Source organism: Siniperca chuatsi, linkage group LG18 (assembly GCF_020085105.1).
Source record: "Siniperca chuatsi isolate FFG_IHB_CAS linkage group LG18, ASM2008510v1, whole genome shotgun sequence".
In the NCBI taxonomy this organism is placed as follows: domain Eukaryota; kingdom Metazoa; phylum Chordata; class Actinopteri; order Centrarchiformes; family Sinipercidae; genus Siniperca; species Siniperca chuatsi.
The window spans coordinates 26,842,049-26,863,426 of record NC_058059.1 but is presented as its reverse complement, the minus strand read 5'-3'; the positions used below and the strand labels follow the sequence as shown (position 1 = coordinate 26,863,426).

General features: G+C 42.2%; 1 protein-coding gene across 2 annotated transcripts; it reads left to right on the top strand.

The window, feature by feature from the left end:
* The first annotated feature begins 269 nt into the window (after positions 1-269).
* On the top strand, positions 270-21,093 carry fpgs (folylpolyglutamate synthase). 2 transcript variants are annotated; one of them, XM_044173753.1, is made up of 15 exons: positions 272-471; positions 2,644-2,772; positions 2,929-2,982; positions 3,314-3,378; positions 4,537-4,651; positions 6,300-6,377; positions 6,696-6,757; positions 9,093-9,195; positions 9,708-9,785; positions 9,924-10,071; positions 10,744-10,827; positions 11,165-11,315; positions 14,642-14,717; positions 15,570-15,636; positions 19,432-21,093. In XM_044173753.1, the coding sequence occupies exons 1-15, from the start codon at positions 325-327 to the stop codon at positions 19,806-19,808; spliced, it is 1,734 nt and encodes a 577-aa protein (XP_044029688.1). In that variant the 5' UTR covers positions 272-324; the 3' UTR covers positions 19,809-21,093. The 2 variants fall into 2 exon arrangements, with proteins under 2 accessions (XP_044029689.1, XP_044029688.1); XM_044173754.1 differs by lacking the exon at positions 9,708-9,785 and having other exon boundaries at positions 270-471.
* The last annotated feature ends 285 nt before the right edge of the window (positions 21,094-21,378 follow it).

Here is a 21,378-nt window from a genome sequence, read left to right as displayed (position 1 = left end):
CAGCAACATGGGACATTAGTGGAATGGACACTGGCGGCACCTGGCGACCGGGAGGAGTAATACCACCTGCAAAAATGCATATTAAAATGTTATTTTGACGTAAATGTGTCATGTGTCAATGTGGGCAACTGTTTGTTCCAAAAATAAAAAGTGTGGGTAAATCGTGATTTTTGCTTGTTTATCCTCCACAACAGTGTGGGTATATACTTTAGTTTATATTTAAAAGCTGGTTTGTAAAATGAGCGCGTGTCGCGACGTAATTACGTCTGTGAAAAAAACCTCCCAAATTTGGCTGCCGCTTCCTGTGACGGCTCGACGTCCATCATGGTGTGCATGTCGCGCGTGTGGCAGCAGGGTTGCTTGTTCGCCGCGCGGCTCCGAAACAAGGACTGGGCGTGCAGGTTGGCGGGCCTTTCTGTCAGATATTACAGCACCAAGACGGCACCTCAGATACCAGGCATGGAGTACCAGGTGAGCTGTGCTACCGTCTCTTCCACCTGTCTTTGCAGCGGCTGCTAGCGAACTACCTAGCCACCAGTACTAGATAGGAAGTTTGTATGACAACTCTCAGTGACTGCACAGTTTTGAGATGGATAGAACCATGGCTGACAGGACCACACGAACCTACATCAACTTTAGCTGGCGTTGCCAACGGAGCCGAGTGACCATAAGCTGGCGAATAAGCCATGTATGAAGCTGTTAGCTGAGTGACTGTGCTATGAAAAGTTCCAGTGTGCACAGAGCTCCCACCGTCCGCTGTACTGTCTGTCACTGCCACACCGACTGGCTCACCGTCAGCGTGCAAGCAGTGTGCTAACACGTGGGCTAAGCGTCTTTGATGGCATATTTGAGAGTTTGACCTGGGGCCAGTTTCACGTCATGTGTAAACTTAAGTGTTTACCTTTTTTTTTGTTTTAACTTTATATAACTCACACTACTATATCTGAAGTGCTGTATAAACATGAAACTGTGGAGACCTCACAAGAAAGACACTGGCTTATCTTTACTTGTTGCAGCTTAAAGAAAATCAGAAATACATCTTTTACCTGTAGTTTATCCATCTACATTGTTTTGCTGTGAGTTGCCGAGTTTGGGAGACATCGGCCGTAGAGATGTCTGCCTTTTTTTAATCTAATGGGTCGACATGGCACTCATGCACGTGAAAAATTCAACAGCAGTGTCTCTGTCCAGAAATCCTGACCCGGTTACTCACGTTAACCCACAGACCTTGATGTGAGCACTTTCATATATGACCTACTACTAGAAAGGAAATGGTTCCTACATTTCTGTTGTGGACATTGCTCAGAAACCCCCTCATTGTCAGTGTACCCAGGGGAGCCGTACATCCTCTGGATGCCCTGGGTCTCTAGCTTGTGGCTGTGAAGTTTCATGAGGCTGTGATTATCCTACAGGTCACAATAGGATACTCATTTTATACAGTGAGGTCAAGTTTCAGAAAATGGTCTCACTACAATGGGCCGGCTACTATGGGGACTAACATCATCACACATGAATACAATTGGACTCATGGAATCCACGAGTCTCAGCTTTCCGGTCATACCTAATTTATACAGTGCCAATACTGTTTAGGGACATTTTTAGAATAGGCAAAAATAATACATAAATACAAAAATGTATACTGCATGCACAAAACTGCATGGGATTAGCATAAAGTGGGCATGTCTGTAAAGGGGAGACTCGTGGGTAGCCATAGAACCCGTTTTCCTTCAGATATCCCGAGGTGAGAGGTCAAGGGACCATGCCATTTTTTCCCCTCACAACAATGAAGCCTATTTAGCCCCCTTCCCGACAAGCTAGCATGACATGGTTAGTACCAATGGATGCCTTAGCTTATCTAGTTCCATATGATACCAGCACCTTCACTCTAGCTTTAAAACTGAGCCCGCCTCTGAAAGACAGTAATGTCAGCCGAGGACAGAGGCGTCCCAGTGGAGTTTAAGAGGTTAAGGAGAGACTAGTTCAAATTCAGAAAAATATGTAAAAAGCTAGCAGATATTGGAGAAGTAACATGACTGCAACTAATGATATTTTCAGCATTGTTTAATCTATTATTTTCATGTCAGAATATAGTGAAAAATGCCCACTATAAATTCCGATTGTTTGATTTGTCCAACCAACAGTCTAAAACCCAATCAACTGACAATGCTAGAAAACAGAAAGCAGAAAACCTTCACATTTGAGAAGTTGGAAACTGTGAATGTTTGGCATTGTTCCTTGAGAAATGATTAATTTTTCTGTCAATAGACTAAATGATTTCAGCACAAAACATTTCCAGGTCCAGCTTAAGGAGCGGTTCTCCTTTTACATTATGGATTTTGTTGTTAGCTGTAGTCGGTGTAGTCATCTCATCAACTGATGGATAAGAGCTGGACTTCCAATACAAGCTACTGTCCGACAGCCAGTCCAGAGACCCGGACTTGTTGCTCTCACTGTACATGTGCATGTAAAATGAAAAAGGTGCCTGTTTGATTAATTCCATTGGCTGACTTGTGTTTTACACGTCGCAGTATGTCACAGGCAGGATGTGAGTTCAAGCTTCCGTCTTGTGCTGTGTAGGTTATGGTGGTTTGTTTTTGAAGCGTGCTGTGCTTCTAAACCTTTCGCGCTCTGCTTTTGCCGCAGGATGCCATCTGCACTCTGAACACCCTGCAGACTAATGCCAGTGCTCTGGAGCAGGTAAGACGTGAGCGGAGCCACCCTCAGCTGCAGCTCCAGGCCATGAGAGCCTTCCTGGAACGAGCCGGCCTCACGGTGAGTCAGTTATATCAGCTCACATAGAACACAGGGCACGTTTGTAGCATAACAGTGACGACTTCAAGGATTAGAGAGCATGTTATTCTTGTCTAACGTGATAGAGTAATTATTTCCTTTAGTCTTATCTGGTGTGTGTGTGTGTGTGTTTGAAAGGTGGAGGAACTAGACCATCTCAATATCATTCATGTGACGGGAACAAAGGGCAAGGTGAGCTGACTAGACACACAAGCTGCTTGTGTGTGTTGTATGCTGCATTTTAAAGGCTCAGTCAGTGATTCTTGGACCATACAAGTCGCATACAGATGTATTCACATATAGAAGTCAAGAGTTTGAATTATAGATATATAATGATCTGGCTAACCCTTTGTCTACATTTAGATCATAGAGTGGTCCTTTTATTATTGAGCTGTAGCCTTCCATTACGCAAGCTGTGACAGAAGGTCATGTAAACATGTTTTCAAACGTCCGTTCATTCACTGAAGGAGACAAATTATTGTGACCGCTATAGGAGGGTGGCCTCTAACTGTTTGTCTTTCAGGGGTCAACATGTGCGTTTACTGAGCAGATTTTGAGAAGTTATGGCTTCCGCACAGGATTCTACAGGTAAAACTGCAGTGAATGAATACAATTCACACTGTTCTATACAGAGGGATGATGTTTTTTTGTTTTGTAGAAACCAGAGATCGTTGCCAAATCAGGATGGAAAAATTGTGTAGTATTGCCGTTTTTAACAACATAACTGACCAATCCCCAGACAACTTTTTCCACTGCTTCAAGATTTTTTTATGATAGTTTTGCCTTTATTTGAGAGAGTGACAGGAAACCAAAGAGAGAAGGGGTGATGACATGCAGAAAAGCTTCCCCGCCGGAATCAAACCGAGAACATCCCAAACTCATTCTCCAGGACGTCCCAGAATTGGTCAACTTAAACTCTGATAGGGTCAAAACGCGTAAGAAAATGTTCTCCTAGAATGATTTTTAAATACTTCACAATATCAGCAGAAAATGACAGTGGAGTTTGACTTCTCGTTACATTTCAGTCCAATGCGATAAAAATCAAGTAGATATCTTAACTTGTGATTTCAACAGCTTGTGGAAGAGGGTCGTCTTGTTTTTGTGCTTTCATTTTTCCATATCACCCAGCTGTACTGGGAGCACACTTCAACAGTGAAATCTAAGCTTATGCCCTCAACATTACTAATAATAATGAATACATTTGGATTAGTCTGATCATCCAGCAAAGATTAAAGAGAGCAACTTCAGGTAAAAATAGAGAAATAGTTTGAGTAGCCTGAGCACAACAAGCAGCCACAGAAGGAAAGACTGAGCAAGTTTCCTTGGAAACGGGACGTAAGTCCAGTTAATGCACAGGAATGTACTGCTTAAATGTCATATATTATATTCATTTAAAATATCATAAATGTGGCCACATCGCATTTGAGATATAACGTCACTGATGGCTTGATACAGGTCTATTACATATTATGCTCCTACACCTGCAAGTGTAGTAATGTCCAAGTGTCCTTGGGCAAGGACACTTGGACATTACTACACCAAATTGCTCCCGAAGGCAGTGCCATCAGAGTGTGAATGATTTGTTTCTTTCTGGCGAGCAGTTCACACCTTGCATGGCAGCCTCTGCCATCAGTGTGTGAATGGGGTGAATGTGATATGTAGCATGAGGCGCTTTGAGTGGTCGGAAGACTAGAAAGGTGCAATACAAGTACAGTCCATTTACCATTTTCCATTTCTTGGTTTCAGTTCCCCACATTTGGTCCAAGTCAGGGAGAGGATTCGAATCAACGGGCAGCCCGTTGGAAAAGAGCTCTTCACTAAATACTTCTGGCAGGTTTATGGACGGCTGGATGAAACTAAGGTCGGTCATGTAACAAGGCAGAGATGTAGAGTTTTAAAACACAGCCCCTTCTCAGTTTTAAGTGTAACTGATGTTGTTTTAATTGTAAATAGCCTGGCTGGAAAGAAACTTGACTGACTAACCATGGCTACTCATTCACTTCACTCAGTGAAATGATTCAATGGATTAACCTTTTAATCGTCTAAAAGTAACCTTTGGTTACATTCAGTGATTTCAGTGGCATCTTACCTGATTGTGCGTCCTGTTTGTATTCTCAGCCTGAGTAGGACTTCAGCATGTATTATCAGTGTCACAGGATGTAATGGAGTCAAACAGAAAATGAGAATCCTCATGTAGGGATGAGCATGACCCTCATGTGACAGCACACTTTGGTCACATTACCAGCATTCAGTGTGCAGTTTGACTCCTTAAACGTTTTGGACACTTTGAGGACGATCGTGCGTTTGCATTATCCGCCCCAAACCTTTGGAACAGTTTACCATTTTCAATTGAGTTTTCCTCCTCTGTAAAGACTTTTAAGGCTAAACTTGTTTTTTCAGGCCTTTGAGTGCCCTTAATGGTTTTATGCCTCCCCTTTCTCCTTTACCTATTTATTTGTGCATGGGATAGTATTTTCATGCTGGCTACCATGCTGTGTGATTTCATTCTATCTATGTTAAGTTATTGTACAGCACTTGTACTGTGTGCCATAGAGAAGTGATGGCAGTTAGAGACAATCAATGTTGATAAATCACTGTATTTAATGTAACTCGAAACAGGACATTTGAGCATTTACAATGTCGGGACTGTTCGTTCAGAAGCTGAATCCAATTGGATATTCATGTTTAGGATTCTGTTGGCCATGTGGGGGCAGCGCACAAAGGTGTAATTCAACATCTGACACATTATCAACCTATAAAGTTGATATGGCAAATATGTTGGCACACAGTTGCCATCCATCAGGCACAAAGTAACATCATTCATTTAGAGTTGTGTTTGTGTCAACTGATGAATGTAAGTTGAATATTCTCTCTGTCAGCTCTGTTTTTGGTCTCCAGCAGCTCCTGAGGGACATATCTGGCTCTTTAGCTGCTAGCTGCTCCACTGTGTTCTGTGTGCCGTTTGGTGCTGGACAGCTGGTTCACAGTGGGTTTATCAGAGCTTTCTCACTAAAAACAGATGTGGCTAGAAACAAAACAAGGTAGAGAGTGCTGAGAGAGAGCCAAACAGTAAACCACTGTGGAGTCGGATGGTAATTCTCTGTGGGTTTGTCGCTACAAGCATCACATTACACACAGTCATTCGACCTATTGTTTATATAAATATAGTCATTAGTGTAGCTTTTAAGCCGCTATGTGTAGAATAAGAAAATGTCTGATTTTGACGCAGTGGTGCTATAAGAAAACACCAGGATTGTCTTTTTTTTTTTTTTTTTTCTTACAAACAAACGTATTCTGACAGGATCATGTGAAAGATCAGAAATATTCTACACATAGGGGCTTTAATGTACTGTTTGCCTACTGATACAGCAGTTTACAGGGAGCAAGAGTGCTGAGATTAGGATTTGGAAAACCCCATCATGTAAGCTTTTGCATGAACTGGTGTATATTATTGCATAGAAACTTTGCAAACAAGGTGATGCAGTCATTTTTTCCTTTGACCTCTTCAGGATTCCCATGGAGGGACGATGCCGGCATACTTCCGTTTCCTCACCATCTTGGCCTTCCATGTGTTTCTTCAGGAGAAGGTACGCTAGCAGGCCTGTGCTGCCTTCACCAGCAGCTAGCAAATAGGAACCCAATGTTTGTTTGGGAATTATACAAATTATAGAGTCATCATTTGGTACTGGCGTGAAACACAGCTGGGCATACGCGGCTTAGGTCCAGCCATTAGATTTGAATCTGATGCTGTTTGCTGGCCTATAGAAGATTCCGTTTCTTTGCACTTGTGTGCAACAGACTGATCGACTCGCGTCACCATCCTCCAGCCCGCTAGCAGGGCACACGGTTTTATTACTGAAAGTACCATCTTGCCTCAAATCTAAACAACTCTGTTCTTTGTCCAGGTGGATTTAGCTGTAATTGAAGTTGGGATTGGCGGAGCATATGACTGCACCAACATTATAAGGTAAGACTATTAATCAGGCTGCTGTCAATGGTAACTGACTCACCTCTTTCAGGCTGGACATAGTGAACTAGTATTTGATGATCTTTACGTTCTTTATCACAAATTTTATTCAGACTTGATAAATTTGTCCTTAAGTGACTTAAGTTTCAGAACAGACTCCAGATCAGACACTCGTGAACAAAGATTGTCTGTAAAAGAGCAGCATTAATATGTTGCATATTACAGAATGAAGCTTTAGCTTTGGTTGTGTGTGACTGACATGTCATTTTGATACACAGACACACACAAACAGCTGTAATATATTTGATGATATGGTTTTGGACTCAATAAAGGACTGCTGTACTATCACAATTAAAAGGTGCTTGATCAGCAATTCAATCAAACTTTATATTAGAGAGCTGAGAACACTTAAGTACTGTTACTTTCCATTTGCTGTTGAAAATATTGTGGTCTAATAGCAAAATCCTTTGTCTGAAAGTAAGCAATGCTTTAAAGAGTAACTTAACAGCCCCTGGAAGTCTGACCTCCAGTGGTTTAACTTCTCACCTTGCTGGAGTGAAGTACAATGGTGTTTTTCAATGACGTTACCCGTCTTTGCAGTGTTGACTACCGGGATGCAAAGATGTTACCTGACAAAAAGTGACATCTCCTGACAGTTCCCACCACACCCCCACCCTCGCCGCCTTGTGACGTACCTGTAGTATCTATTTTGATTGATTTAGCAGCTTCCAAATAGAAAAAAAAAAAAAATTGCAGGTGACAGTATGCTGTTGTTGTTGCTGATCTTGTTGTTAGCTAGCGTCATGGCTAAAAAGCAGACCTCCCTGAACAGTTTTTTCATCACAGGTAGAGACAAAGATGTCAACACGGAGCAGGGGACGAGTGATGCACAGGGTGAGAGAGATGACCCATCAGCTAAAAGAAAAAAGTTATCTTTCAATCAAATATATTGACTCCTACGTTAAATACGGATTTGTGGCAACAGGCGACCCGCACATTCCCAGTCCAAACAAAGCTGGTCAACAGCAAGTGTTGAAAACCTCCTCTAAATCGAACATAGCAGCTTCACATGCATCTTTCCTTGTGGCTAACTACATAGCTAAAGCCAAAAAGCCCTTTACCATCTGTGGGAATTAGTCCTACCTGCAACCAGAGACATCAGCCGGGAGTTGCTAGGAGAGGCAGCAGTCAGTAAAGTTTCTTAGATGTGGAGCAGCAGCTGTTTCAAAGATTGAGGGATTGCACTTGGTATGTACTGCAAGTCGATGAATCGACAGACATGGACAATAAAGCTAGACTGCTCGTCTACGTGCAATATATTTTCCAAGATGAGTTTCACGAAGCTCTGTTTATGTGCATTGTCATTGCCAACTCACACAACAGGAGCCAAGATTTTCAAGGCTTTGAATGATTATATGAGAGGCAACGTATGCCCTGACAGGACGGCTGTCCCGCTTCCCTGCCCAGGTTCGACGGGTTGCCCCGGAGTGTGACTTCACTCACTGCGTTATACACAGCTCTCAACGCACGCCTGTTTGAAGAACTCTGAGAACATGGATGCTGGTCCCAAACAGCTTCTGTTGCAAACCAAAGTCAGATGGCTCTCAAGAGGGAAGGTGCCGGCTCGGGTATTTGACCTGTTGCGGACACAAAAGTAATCTCTCCTGGCAGCTCTTTACAGACACCTAGTGGGTGGCCAACCTGTCCAATATATTAGCCACAACAGGGGAAAATGGCCACTGTCTTCAAATTGGGAGACCAAGTGACTGGTTCCAAGGAAAAACTGAAACTGTGGGAGACATGAGTTATATTTATAGTTCGTATTTGATAATAGTGAGAGGCAGCGATTGCCTCTTTTTCTTTCGCTCTCTCCACACTCTGTCCGGTGATGCTGTCCATGGTCCTGACACATTTTGTGATGACAGATCGCCTCAAAAACACTGAACTGACTAAGGAATCGGCTTACTTTCAATGAAATGAATGATATAGTTTTATATTTTTTATGTTGATTGAATCATTTTTGAATGAATTTGTTTCTGTGTCCACTTGTTCATTTGTTATACAGTATGTAAGCATCATTCACTAGCATGAAATTATTTGACTTGTCAGAATTTAATCTAAATTCAGATTAAAGGCAGTTAGTTGCAGTAATGTGTGCTTAGCACCAAATTATGAGGCTGATAGATGATAATACTGAGGACCTTGCCAGTTACACATTGAAGTGTACTATTGCTTAGCATGATATGCTGTCACCATAAAGTTTTGTTCACAACTTTATTAGTGTTGTAATAGAATTTTACCAGTGTTTTTCCCCTCTGTGGCTCTGTGTCAACAGGAGGCCGTGGGTGTGTGGAATCTCCTCTCTGGGTATAGACCACACTCAGATTCTTGGAGATACCATTGAAAAGATCGCCTGGCAAAAAGGAGGCATCTTCAAGGTGTGCTGGCTGTACATATCAGTAATGTGTCAGTGATTGGACTAAATATTGCAAGTAATAAAACAGAAACATTTTACTCAAGGGCCACTTTCAACTTCATCTCACAGTCTTCTTTGGCAGATGGAGTTTGCTCCATTGTCATGGAGATGGAAATGTTCAATTTTGGTTTTTGAGTTGATTTTGATATAGCCAGGTTTTTAAGTGAAGCCAAGCCGCCCAAATAAAACATCTCCATGAAAACTGAGCAAACTCCATCCACTGACGAAGACCGTGAGATGTGTTTTTGAAAGCGCTGGAAAAAGCTAGCAAGTGAGTTACATGTTTATTTGTCAAATAATAATATAAACTTTTAACAGTCAGTTGGAAGTAATGGTTTCTTCATACTTGAATTCAGACTTTGTGGAGAGACATTGAAGTCCTTTTTAAAATAAAACTACTCATTGACAGTATTTTTCTGCTTCTGTGCTGCTCTGGCATCTCACTGGCTGTTGATCATGTGCATGTGTTTTCAGCCAGGGGTTCCTGCCTTCACAGTGAAACAGCCAGAAGATGCGATGGTTGTGCTCAGGGACAGGGCCAAAGAGATACGAGTAAGGGACCATTCAAACTAATACGGTGTTTTCAGTGAGAGATCGCTCAGTGAAATGTAAAGTTTTAAATACACTTGTTGTTGAAATCTCTCCTCCAGCTGCTCAGTTTGATGTAAAACAGTCTACGTGTTGTTGTAGTGTCCTCTGTGGGTGTGTCCAGAGCTGGAGGACTACCAGACAGACTGTGGACCTCTGCGCCTGGGCCTGGCAGGGCAGCACCAGCACTCCAATGCCTCCCTGGCCCTCCAGCTGAGTCACACTTGGCTGCAGAAAAGATGTCTACCAGGTCAGGGAGGTCTGCTAACTGTATCAATGGCAAGAAAAACATCATAACTGGCTTCATAAGGGAGAAGCTATCTCTCGTTGGGACAGGGCAAATCTATTTGGTCAGTGCTAACTTGGGCTAAGCACAGCCTATAACCCTTTTCGGACACACCTCGTTGCGCATGTTTGGCAACAATTTAACATGTTGGTGTCATGTCAGAATAAACGCCAACGCCACTTTCATGTAAAAGTCACAACAGCCATCTGGCTAGGTTAGACGTAAAGACCACAGCAGCATGGTGAAATACACAGATGAAATGCATGTCTTGTTCCACCTTCTTAGAAACACTCACACTAATTAATAATACATGTATTGCTCAATTATCATCTCTTAGGCACAAAGAAAATAAAAATAAGTTTGATAAACTGCACAACATTGTTAATGAGCCAATTTTAAGTTGTTGAGAGTCTTCTTATGTCAGCTCAGCCTGTAAAAATGATTCTCCCTCTCGGTGCAGGGCCAAAAAAAAAAAAAAACCTTGTACAACCACAATTAACCCTGTGCTAAATATTGTGCGAGCATTGTGGCCCTTTCCGTAAATGTCATGTCTGAATATGGGGGGGATTGTGTATTCCATGTCTGAAAAGGGCTTGAGGCTGTCTGTTTTCACAACAACCTGTCCTCTCTCAACAGATAAAAGCTTTCCCTCCACCAGTGTTGAGAACACAAGTGTACGTCAGGCCACTTCTTTCAAGCCCAGCCCCATCATGGTGAAAGGTGAGTCCTGAAGATCAGTCACTCACTGTTAAGAGCCAAATTAGGACAAAGATCATTCCTTTCATTCATTCTTATGTTTTGGATCTCTGACTGAGTTAATTCAACACATTGACATGTGACAGTTAAATAAAGAGTTGGGACTGAATAGTGACAGTCAATGAAGCACATTTCTTCTGCAACATTAGCAGCTGTGACAGCAAACAAGTAAAGCATTTGTTAGACTTGAAGCACATCCCTCTTAAAGAAGACGTGCAGCTGACATCTTAATTATGTAGAAATGTCATGTCTCATTTCTGTTTACCAAATTAATTAGACAGCCCTGTGTGTTTGGTCTCAGGGCTGGCAGACACAGAGTGGCCCGGAAGGAATCAGACTCTGAAACACGGAGCAGTCACATACTTCTTGGATGGAGCTCACACCATGCGCAGTATGCAGGCCTGTGTACACTGGTTCAGAAAGACTGCAGCCCAACATGAAAGGAATGCAAGGTGAAGGTCACTCCCCAATGACATGACTGTTAAGGCAAAAATGCCAGGCAACAGGGAAAAAACCCAAATGCAGACAAAGTAGGCAGAAGGTGCAGTTCAATGATATTTAATGAGTCAAAACTGGCAGCTTTACAGTGTGGTGATGAGGCAGGCAGAGAACAAAGGGTAGTCCATGCATGGCAGACAAATCTGATAGAGGCAACACAAAACAACTGAAGGTGGCTGGTCCAGGTAAAATCACATGAGGACAGGTGAGTGTTACAAAATAAAACAGGAAATGATTAACACAAACCCAAAATCATGACAGTGACATTCAGTGTGGGTTGTTGTACCTGCAACAATCATCAAACAACTTGATGTAACACTGTTTGTAAGTCTCTGAAACTGCATACTATTCACTACTAATAGAATGTCACTTTACACACAGTTATTACAGGAGGTGCTCATAGTACTGAACCGTTAAGTTGCAGTTACATCTACTTTTTCTTGTTTTTCATACCATAATAATCTTTTTGTATTTTGTTAGTATAGGTTTACATGTCACACTGTGAATACAATTTTACCATGTCTGCATTATAATATATACTGTATACAAGTAGAAGTAGTAAATGTTGTTGATAAACCTGCCATACTGATGTGTAGGTGCGATCAGTTAATTGTGGTTATCAGAATTATCAAAGATAATCATAAATAACTTTAATAAAGTCCTCGGGGGCACCACTCTTCTTAAAGAAGAGAAATGATAGCCAATTAATTAATTGAGTCTCATAAAATACACTAAACTATCTATTTGGAACTCAGATTAATAATTAAATTAATAACTATAACCAAAATTATCACCAATAGCTAGTAGGCTGAAGGATTTGGAGTTCAACATAGAAGAGGTTGGCAAATTACTCACTGTTGTGCGACATTAAAGAAGCCACCATAATTATACACAAGCATTTATTAAAAGATAAACAGAGCAAAAACACACTATGAATACTAACTCTAAATACACTAAACTACAGAACACAGTATGTGTCAACTTAGCGGTGGCTGAGAACTACGGTTACAGTAATAACCTCACGTTAACCATAGAGAAGATCACAACAATAAACCTCAATGAAAACACATCAGTAACGTCACATGTAAAAAAGTTAAACGGTCCTTTGCTTAGCCGAGTACACCGTTACTATGTGATGCCCAGTTACGTTACCTGTCCATGGGAAGGAAAGAGAGGTTGCTTTGGTGCTACTGTTAGCTGGTAGTCAGTCTGTTGTAGATGAGCCAAGCTGGGAAGAATTGTGGTTCCGCTGTGGAAGCGTCTTTTGCTGTGCAGTGTCCGCTTGTAGAGATCGGAGGAAGCCGGTCGCTCCGCCTGTGGTTTTCTTTAGAGAGTTAACAGCTCGGCGGTAACTTGCTTCGTGCTCCTGTTAGCATGTGAAGTTAGCTGGCAGGCTTTGTGTGTGGCAACTGTTTGCACTAAACTTTGACAGAGATCTAAGAGGCCTTTGCAGCGCTTTGGTAGATCAGGAGACTTTGCTTCTGCTCCGAGCAGATTACATGGCGAAGCCAGGAGGAGAGAGTTCAGGTGGGTATCTGCTGTGAGCAGGCCACACTGAGAGGGAGACAGCCATAACTGTCTGCTGCAGTGATGGATTCCAGGAGAAAGAGACAGAACAAATGATCACCGAACTTTTTGCTGATCTTTTTATTGACCTGGTGACATCCAGGTCACAGCTCATACTGGCCAATGCAGTGTTCTCAGTCCAGTATGTATCACATCAAACAGAATATACTTGGTATCACACATTGCAAGTGACTCAGGTGATTGCTGCTTCGTCACTCTCTCTGACACACACCTATTACCAGCAGTATAGACTGTGTACTGTTCATGGAATAGATATCATTCAAATGTCAGTGCTCTCACCTGCCAAAATGAACCAAACTAATGAAGCAAACAGCTAGGTGAAGCACTCCAAACATACTTGTTTTAAGGAGTGGCATCCTTCCCTCCAACAGAACCACGGTTTAAATGTCAGCTGAGCACAACATGTAAAATGTTTTTACATGAAGCTGTAGTCCCGCTGGCCGATCATCCATATTGGTTTTAAGATGTTACATGAGCCCGGTGAAGTGGAAATCAGACCACCTAGTTGTTTCTGCTCTGTGCGCGGAATAAAAAAGAATTTAAAAAAATAAAAGCTTGGTGTGCGGATCGTGAGAGGGTCTCTTAGGAGGGCAAGAGTGTTCAGAGACCAACGAAACCCCTGTGCTTTACAGATATCCTACAACAGAGACTGACTGAAGCACTTAAGCCTTGTACTTGTACTATAAGTTATGAAAGTAAGCCTACTTACCGCTTTGAATTATGTTTTTATATTTATCTTTTATTTGCTTCCAAGTCTGTTTCACACCGCTCGGTTTGAAGCTCGAAGAATAAGGATGAAATGATCATATAAGAATACATCTAAGCAACACATTAATTTAATGGAATACACAAATATTCATACCTTCCTATATTTTGTTTTTCTTACAATTTTATTCTTAATTCTGCTTAATACTTAATTCTTAGTATTGAGTTGCATTATACTTTATTCTTGATGCTGCACTTAAGTCTTGCACTGCTCTATTTTGAGTTTTAATTCAGCCATTGTCTTTACATTTTATCCTTGGTGTTTTTATTTATGGTTTTTAATCGTCCATTGTGTTCTTTTATCCCCTATGCCTGCCTGTTCATTCAAACATCACTGTATTTTATTGTTGTTGATCTATATGTAAAGCACTTTGTAATGCTGGTTTTGATAAGTGCTATACAAATAAACTTTATTATTATTAGAAATGTAATTATAGTCACATGCCCTAATGATGGGGCAGTGACATTTTAAGCCTATTAATTAATTTACACATTCACAGTCGGTGATGTTTTGCCAGCTGTCCTGCCTGCATTTGCTTGATTATGTGTTTAACTTCTTCATATTCCTCAAATATTATAGTTTGCTCTTCATTTGTAAAATATGCTGCTCTGCTGCCAGTAGACTTGTCCATGTTTGTGATTGGTCATATGCTGCAAACACAGCCCCTTTTTATGTGAACATACTCATGGCTAGATTGGGAAAATCTGGGTTGACTTACCAAGTTGATAACCAGCATCATGTGACCACTTATCCTGACTGCGGTTGTTAGGGTTAGTGAAGCCAGATAACAGAAAGAGATCCGGGGTGTATTGAACTTGCTTCGTAGTACAGGCCCCTGGTCTCTGCTTTTACTAAACAAACCCTTCAGACATTTTCTCAAAGAGCTAAACGATGCTGATGTAAAACCTTGATATGTTTGTGTTGTAGTGGACCTGTGGCCAGAGTTTTGCTGTTCAATGCCACAGGAGAGAGAGACTCAGCAGCCATGCTTAAACTACTGGTGGTGAGTACAACTGCTTTCAGCAATACAGAGAACAAGGTCATTGTCTTCACAGCTATTAAGCACATTGTTGTTATGGGTATTGTAGTGTGTGTGAAAATGTGGAAACTATAGCTTGGTTTTCTTTTTCCATTTTAGCCAATTTTCGATTTTCTATGTTCGATTGTTGTTTATTTCGCATGTTAACTACTACTGCTACTGGGATAACTGATAAGGATTTCACACAAATAAAATTAACATTAAAAAAAATTACATGAATGAACAACATGTAAGGATTGTTAAAAAATGGAGCAGATGTAGGGCAAATACTTGTCTCTGATTGGCTCTTCCTGCTCAGAGCAGACATGGGATTAATCATGTGATCACTTGAGAGCTGATCTTCAATGTTGTTCTTACACTTTGCTATAAGTAGAAGTAAGTTGCTTGATAAATGTGTCTTACTCTTCACACTCAGTAGGTAAATAAGTTATTTGCTAAGTTGGCTCTTTAGAGCGTTCTTTAGTGTAAGTTTTGAGCCATGGTATATGAGGCTCTGCAGATTCAACACTAAAACTTAATGTATGAATAAGAAGTAAGAAGAAAGCCATATTCATATTAAATTGGCTATAATCAATGTAGAAACATCCCTGTTTAACCTGGTTTGGAGATTAAACCCAGAAAATCGGATTGTTTTGCTCTGTCAACATCTCTCCCTGGCTGAAGCAAGCTACATAAAGTCAATATCAGTACTGACACCACAGAATACCACAAACCTACTGATAGATCCCACCAGAAGGTCTGATTTGGCAACAACACTATTCAGCTGACTAATAAATGTCAGATATTTATGTCTTTCTTTTTCTTGTTTCTTATCAGCCATATCAATTTGACTTTGCTGTGTTCTGCCCAAACATCACTGAAGCCATCGCTTCTTGCAATGCAGGTGAGATCATTGAGCCTGTTGCTTTTGGCTGTTGGCACCTAACATTCTACCTAAAAGGATTAAAGGATCATACCAGTGTTTTTTTAACCCATCCATCCATTAGCTATACCTATATACTTATCCTTTTGAGAGGGTTGTGGGGGACTGGTGCCAATCCTAGCTGACATTGGGCGAAAGGCGGGGTACACCCTGGACAGGTCGCCAGTCAGAGTGCTGACACGTATAGACAGACAACCATTCACGCTCACATTCACACCTACAGGCAATTTAGAGCCACCAGTTAACCTAACCTGCATGTCTTTGGACTGTGGGAGGAAACTAGAGCACCTGGAGCCACACACATGCAAACTCCAGTTTTTAGCTTATTAACTACAAGTCATGTGTAGTTTTCATGACTGCTAATTTTCCAAAGCATTGTATAGTTTCGAGATTGATTTCCTACCTGTAGACCTCCAGTGGTTCATTTAAAGGAATAGTGCGACAGTTGCAGTAGTCTAGCACTTCCGTCGCCTCCAGGATGAGAAACCACAGAATTCTCAGTGATAATGAAGAGGTCATGGCCGGGAGATGCCTTTCCCGGAAAGAGCAGCTCAGTCTTGTCAATGTTGAGCATCAGGTGGTGAGCATTGATTCGTGCTGTCACCTGGGTTTCAGACCGGGGAAAAGACTCATCCAATTAGTTGATTGTCATCTGCAAAGCTGTGGTAGGAAAAGTCATGCGAGTGAATCACAGCCAAGTGACTTGGTGTAAAGAGAAAAGAGGAGGGGACCCAGAACAGAACCCTGAGAGACCCCAGTAGTGAGGCTTCAAGGTTCAGACACAGATTCTCTCCAAATTACCCTGTAAGGTTGAGGTAGGATGTGAATAGGGAGAGTGCTGAGGATCTGGTGGTTCACTGTTTTGAACGCTGCTGACAACAGAGGGGAGGGAGACTGCTCTAGTAGTGTGGAGTTCCTTTGTGACGGTGAGAGAGGATAGTGTCAAGAGGGCAGGTGGTTGGGCGGTGGGAGGTACCCAGGGATAGTACCCCATTGGGACAGAGGGGTGAAAAGGAAGTTAGAATAGGAGATGAAGAGGTGGATATAGGACAGGTGGTGTCAGCAGGTGGGTGGGGAAACTTATGTATGTCATCTATCAAGTAGAGAGGAGAGTGTGGCAGAGTCGGGAGCCATGAGTGAGAAGGAGTCAGGTGAGGGGAGAGCTGATACGACAGATGAGACCGGGAACAAAGGTTGTGGCGTATAGGGACAGTATACAGTGGTGTGCAAAACTGTTTGCCCCCTTCCTGATTTCTTATTTTTTTGCATGTTTGTCACACTTAAATATTTCAGATCAACAAACAAATTTAAATATTAGTCAAAGATAACACAAGTAAACATAAAATGCAGTTTTTAAATGAAGGTTGTTATAATTAAGGGAAAACAAAATCCAAACCTACATGGCCCTGTGTGGAAAAAGTGATTGCTCCCATTAAGGCTCGTCTCATTTTTGCCAGAAAACATCTTGATGATCCCCAAGACTTTTGGGGAAATACACTGTGGACTGACAAGACAAAAGTTGAACTTTTTGGAAGGTGTGTTACATCTGGCGCATTTCAGAAAAAGAACATCATACCAACAGTAAAATGTGGTGGTGGTAGTGTGATGGTCTGGGGCTGTTTTGCTGCTTCAGGACCTGGAAGAGTTGCTGTGATAAATGGAACCATGAATTCTGCTGTCTAACAAAAACTCCTGAAGGAGAATGTCCGGCCATCTGTTCGTGACCTCAAGCTGAAGCGAACTTGGGTTCTGCAGCAGGACAATGATCCAAAACACACCAGCAAGTCCACCTCTGAATGGCTGAAGAAGAACAAAATGAAGACTTTGAAGTGGCCTAGTCAAAGTCCTGATCTGAATCCTATTGAGATGCTGTGGCATGACCTTAAAAAGGCAGTTGATGCCCGAAAACCCTCCAATGTGGCTGAATTACAACAATTCTGCAAAGATGAGTGGGCCAAAATTCCTCCACAGCGCTGTAAAAGACTCATTGCAAGTTATCGCAAATGCGATAGGGGTGGCCCAACCAGTTATTAGGTTTAGGGGGCAATCACTTGTTCACACAGGGCCATGTAGGTTTGGATTTTGTTTTCCCTTAATAATAACAACCTTCATTTAAAAACTGCATTTTCAAGTGTGACAAAGATACAAAAAAAAAGAAATCAGGAAGGGGGCAAACACTTTTGTACACCACTATATGTAGAATAGAGAGGTTTGAGAGAGAGGGGGAAAGAGTAGGAGATGAAGAAGTGGTCAGAGACATGAAGAGGAGTTAGAGAGGTCAGTGGTAGAGCAGTTCCTGGTTAATATAAGGTAGAGTTGGTTACCAGCTTTGTGGGGGAGAATTCCCTAAGAGGACCTGTTGGGTGGTAGAGCACAACGAGGATAAGTAACAGTCACAGCATGAAATTTGCAAGGAGTGAAGTGTGGAAGCAGGTAGAGAGAAACTCTCCATTGGGGGAGATTAGCAAACCAGTGCCACAAGGAGCTGGTTGAGGAGAGGGCTGAAGGGGTCGAAGTGTTCTCAGGTGTGATCCAAGTCTCAGTGAGAGCAGGGAAGTCCAGAGATTACAAGGAGGTGTAGCCAGAGATTAACTCTCTTGTGGGAAGCTGACTGGCAGTTCCACAGGCCCCCTGTGACAAGGTGTGTGTGTGTGTGTGTGTCTGGAGCAGGTGGGGTAGATAAGATTAGAGAGGTTACAGTCATGTTGTGAGCAGGTGCGTGGTCTATAGTATCTATGAGAAGAGGGGTGTTCAGGAATGTAAAGTATACGCATGTCATATAAGGAAAAAGCACGTATATAGACTAAACAAAAAGATGCTTAGCCCTCACAATGTCACGCTGATGTATGTTCAAGTCTTTGTTTTTCTGATAAGTTTGGTTTTAATTAGTTATTTGTTGCTTTAAAAAAGGTGGTTTCACGTCATGATTGACAGCTGAGCCCTGCTCATGATTGACTCAACCGGGTGTGTGGGCGGGACCTCAATACCGCAGCTCCAACCTCGATCACTACTGCGCAGACTCTGGCTCCAAATGACGTCCCCAGCTCAAGACGGCAGCTCCCATATCTGGGATATTTTGGCTTTATTTAGTACAGTGGGAAGAAGTGGAGACACATTGTCCATCTTCATATAGTCTGTGGTCCTCCCACGAAGCACTCCTGCGAAAGACTGCTTTGTCTTTTGTATGATGATGATGCTGCTGAATCTGCCGCTTCAAACAAGGAGTGCCTTTTTAACACAAGTGCTGATTGCTCAATTGGCTACAGAAGTGCTAACTGTTAAATAGCAGTACAGTGACCCTGGTGGTGATGGCCTGGCAATAGCAACTTGTTTCCACTGACAGCTCAACAAACAACACTTACACAGATCAGGGAAGAGGTTTTAAGAATGAGGTCTCTTAACCCTACGCTGGTTTCAGATTAGTTCACCACAACCCTAGGTGTAGTTAACCCTAGCTTGCACAGACTCTCGACCCAGGCAGTATATAATGTATATACCAAGAATATAACAATAGACTAACTGTAGTTACCTTACAGCACAATTTGCTAATACCAATGGTTAACCATACTAACACCACAAGAACAGCACACAATTAGACTAAATGATTTAACCAACACAGCAGATAGAGCACAGTCAAGCAGAGAAATGCCTATTTCAAAAGTGTGGCTCTGTAAAAGAAGTGGTTTGTGTTACAAAATAAACAAACAAACCATTAACTATTAACCATCATCATCCTGTCATTCCCACACCTCTCAGACCAGCAGAACTTCAATGTCTCGGTGGAGAACATGTTGACTCGCTGCTTGGACAACGAGAGGAGCTGGCGTCTCCACAACAGCCTGGGGGATAACACAGGTACACAGCTGCTCATTGAGGACAGCCTCCCCCTGGTCCCTGAAAAGAAAACAGACACCCTGGTCTTCCCCTGCATCCTCAGCGCCCTCCAGTGGATCACCCAGGGCAGGGATTCAGTGCTGGCAGACCCAGCAAAGACAGTCTTACCAGTTAAACCCAGCATCATGGCCAAAGCTGCTCCGCTCTGCGATGCGGCCGAGATCCATGTCCTCATCACCGGAAGCCTCCACCTGGTGGGAGGAGTACTCAAACACCTCGACCCAGCTTCTTCCAAGTAAATGGACAATGTTGAAATTAGCAATCAATTTTAGATACAGTTTAAAATAATGGGGGGTGCACTGCCTACATACACATTTACCTTTGTGGAAGAAAAATAATTTCTGTCTGTATAGATGAGGTTTTTGCGATACTAGCTTTTTGGACTATTAGTTTACGTGTTTACCTGAAAGGGATTAGCTGCACCCACGTATTGTGGTTGTCTTGGTAGCTTCCCTACAGTGGCTGATGCTAGGAGCCCGCTAGTTTGAACCAAGGCAGCTCCAGGCCTCACAACGGCCCAAGCTTCACCCAGAGCCTTACAGACGGCCGCACAAACGTGTGGAGCTCGTGTCTTTAGTCTTAACTTGAAGCCAAATATGTTTACATGAACTGCAGAGGCTACATTCAGGTACACCACGATGTGAGCTGAGTTGGCTAAACTGATTCACTGATGCCACCTGGATGAACCAGAGTGGTGTGATGGTTAAAAAAAAAAAATGGTACAAAAACTGCAGATTAACGGGCACCAAAAAGTGCTACCTGGAGGTCTGAGCTTTCCGGTTTTACTTACACCAGACTATTACCTTTCAGTCTTTTTTTTTGTTTTTTAATGAAAGCCATTTTGCATGGTTTCTACTTTAATTTTGTCAGGATTTGACAAAGTGCTTCATACACATGGCCTGCTCATCTCTTTGTGGTAGATGTGTCAATATTCTAACATGAGTATTGGCATCAGATGAATTCATGTAACTGTCAATCAAAGTCTGTGTAATGTTTTACACTGGAATTATATTGCTATTTAAATGGCCCTTTATTTAAATTTGCATTATCTGACTGTAATACATAGTTTATGTATGTATGTATGTATAATGGTGAAAAATATTGACGCTGTATAAAATACACACATCGTTGGGGTCTTGTTGGAATGTTGTCATGGTGATCCATCCAGTGAAGCTAACAGAGCTCATCAGCTTCACAGCTGCTTCAGCCACATCCGGTCACCCTGTAACCTTCAAATTGAATTTCAGTATAAAATAACCTACACTGACAACACTTCAATGTTCATGTGGACCCATCAAGACACAGAATGCACATAAATGGAACTTCTCATTTTTAAGTAGTGAAGATGAAATCTGCTCAAATCTTAATTATGAGGCAGTATAAACAAATAGAAATGGTATGCACCACTGTTATGAATATATTTGGTCTCCCCTTTGTGGACCTAAAACCTAACAAAATGTGTTGTACTAGTGTACACGATCCTTGTCTATTCATTGTGATCCACAATAAAAATGTAGCCTTTCACCTCTTGGAGAATATGTTCCATTTCCTACCCCCCCCCTCCTGACTCCCAGAACCCCGCAGCAGCACAGCCCCAGCACATCAGTGCTCCAGTACAGAGCCGCACTAGTGGAAGATCACAACGCTTGCATCTGCATAGGAATTTATTAGGAAAAAAGCTCTCTGGGAACAGGGGCAAAAATGTGTTAGTTACTAAATAGTGACGCTGTTAACCCCCACCAGGGGCGAACTGAGAATAAAAATCGGCCCGGGTCTTGTGATTTAGACCGGCCCACCAAAACTCAGCTG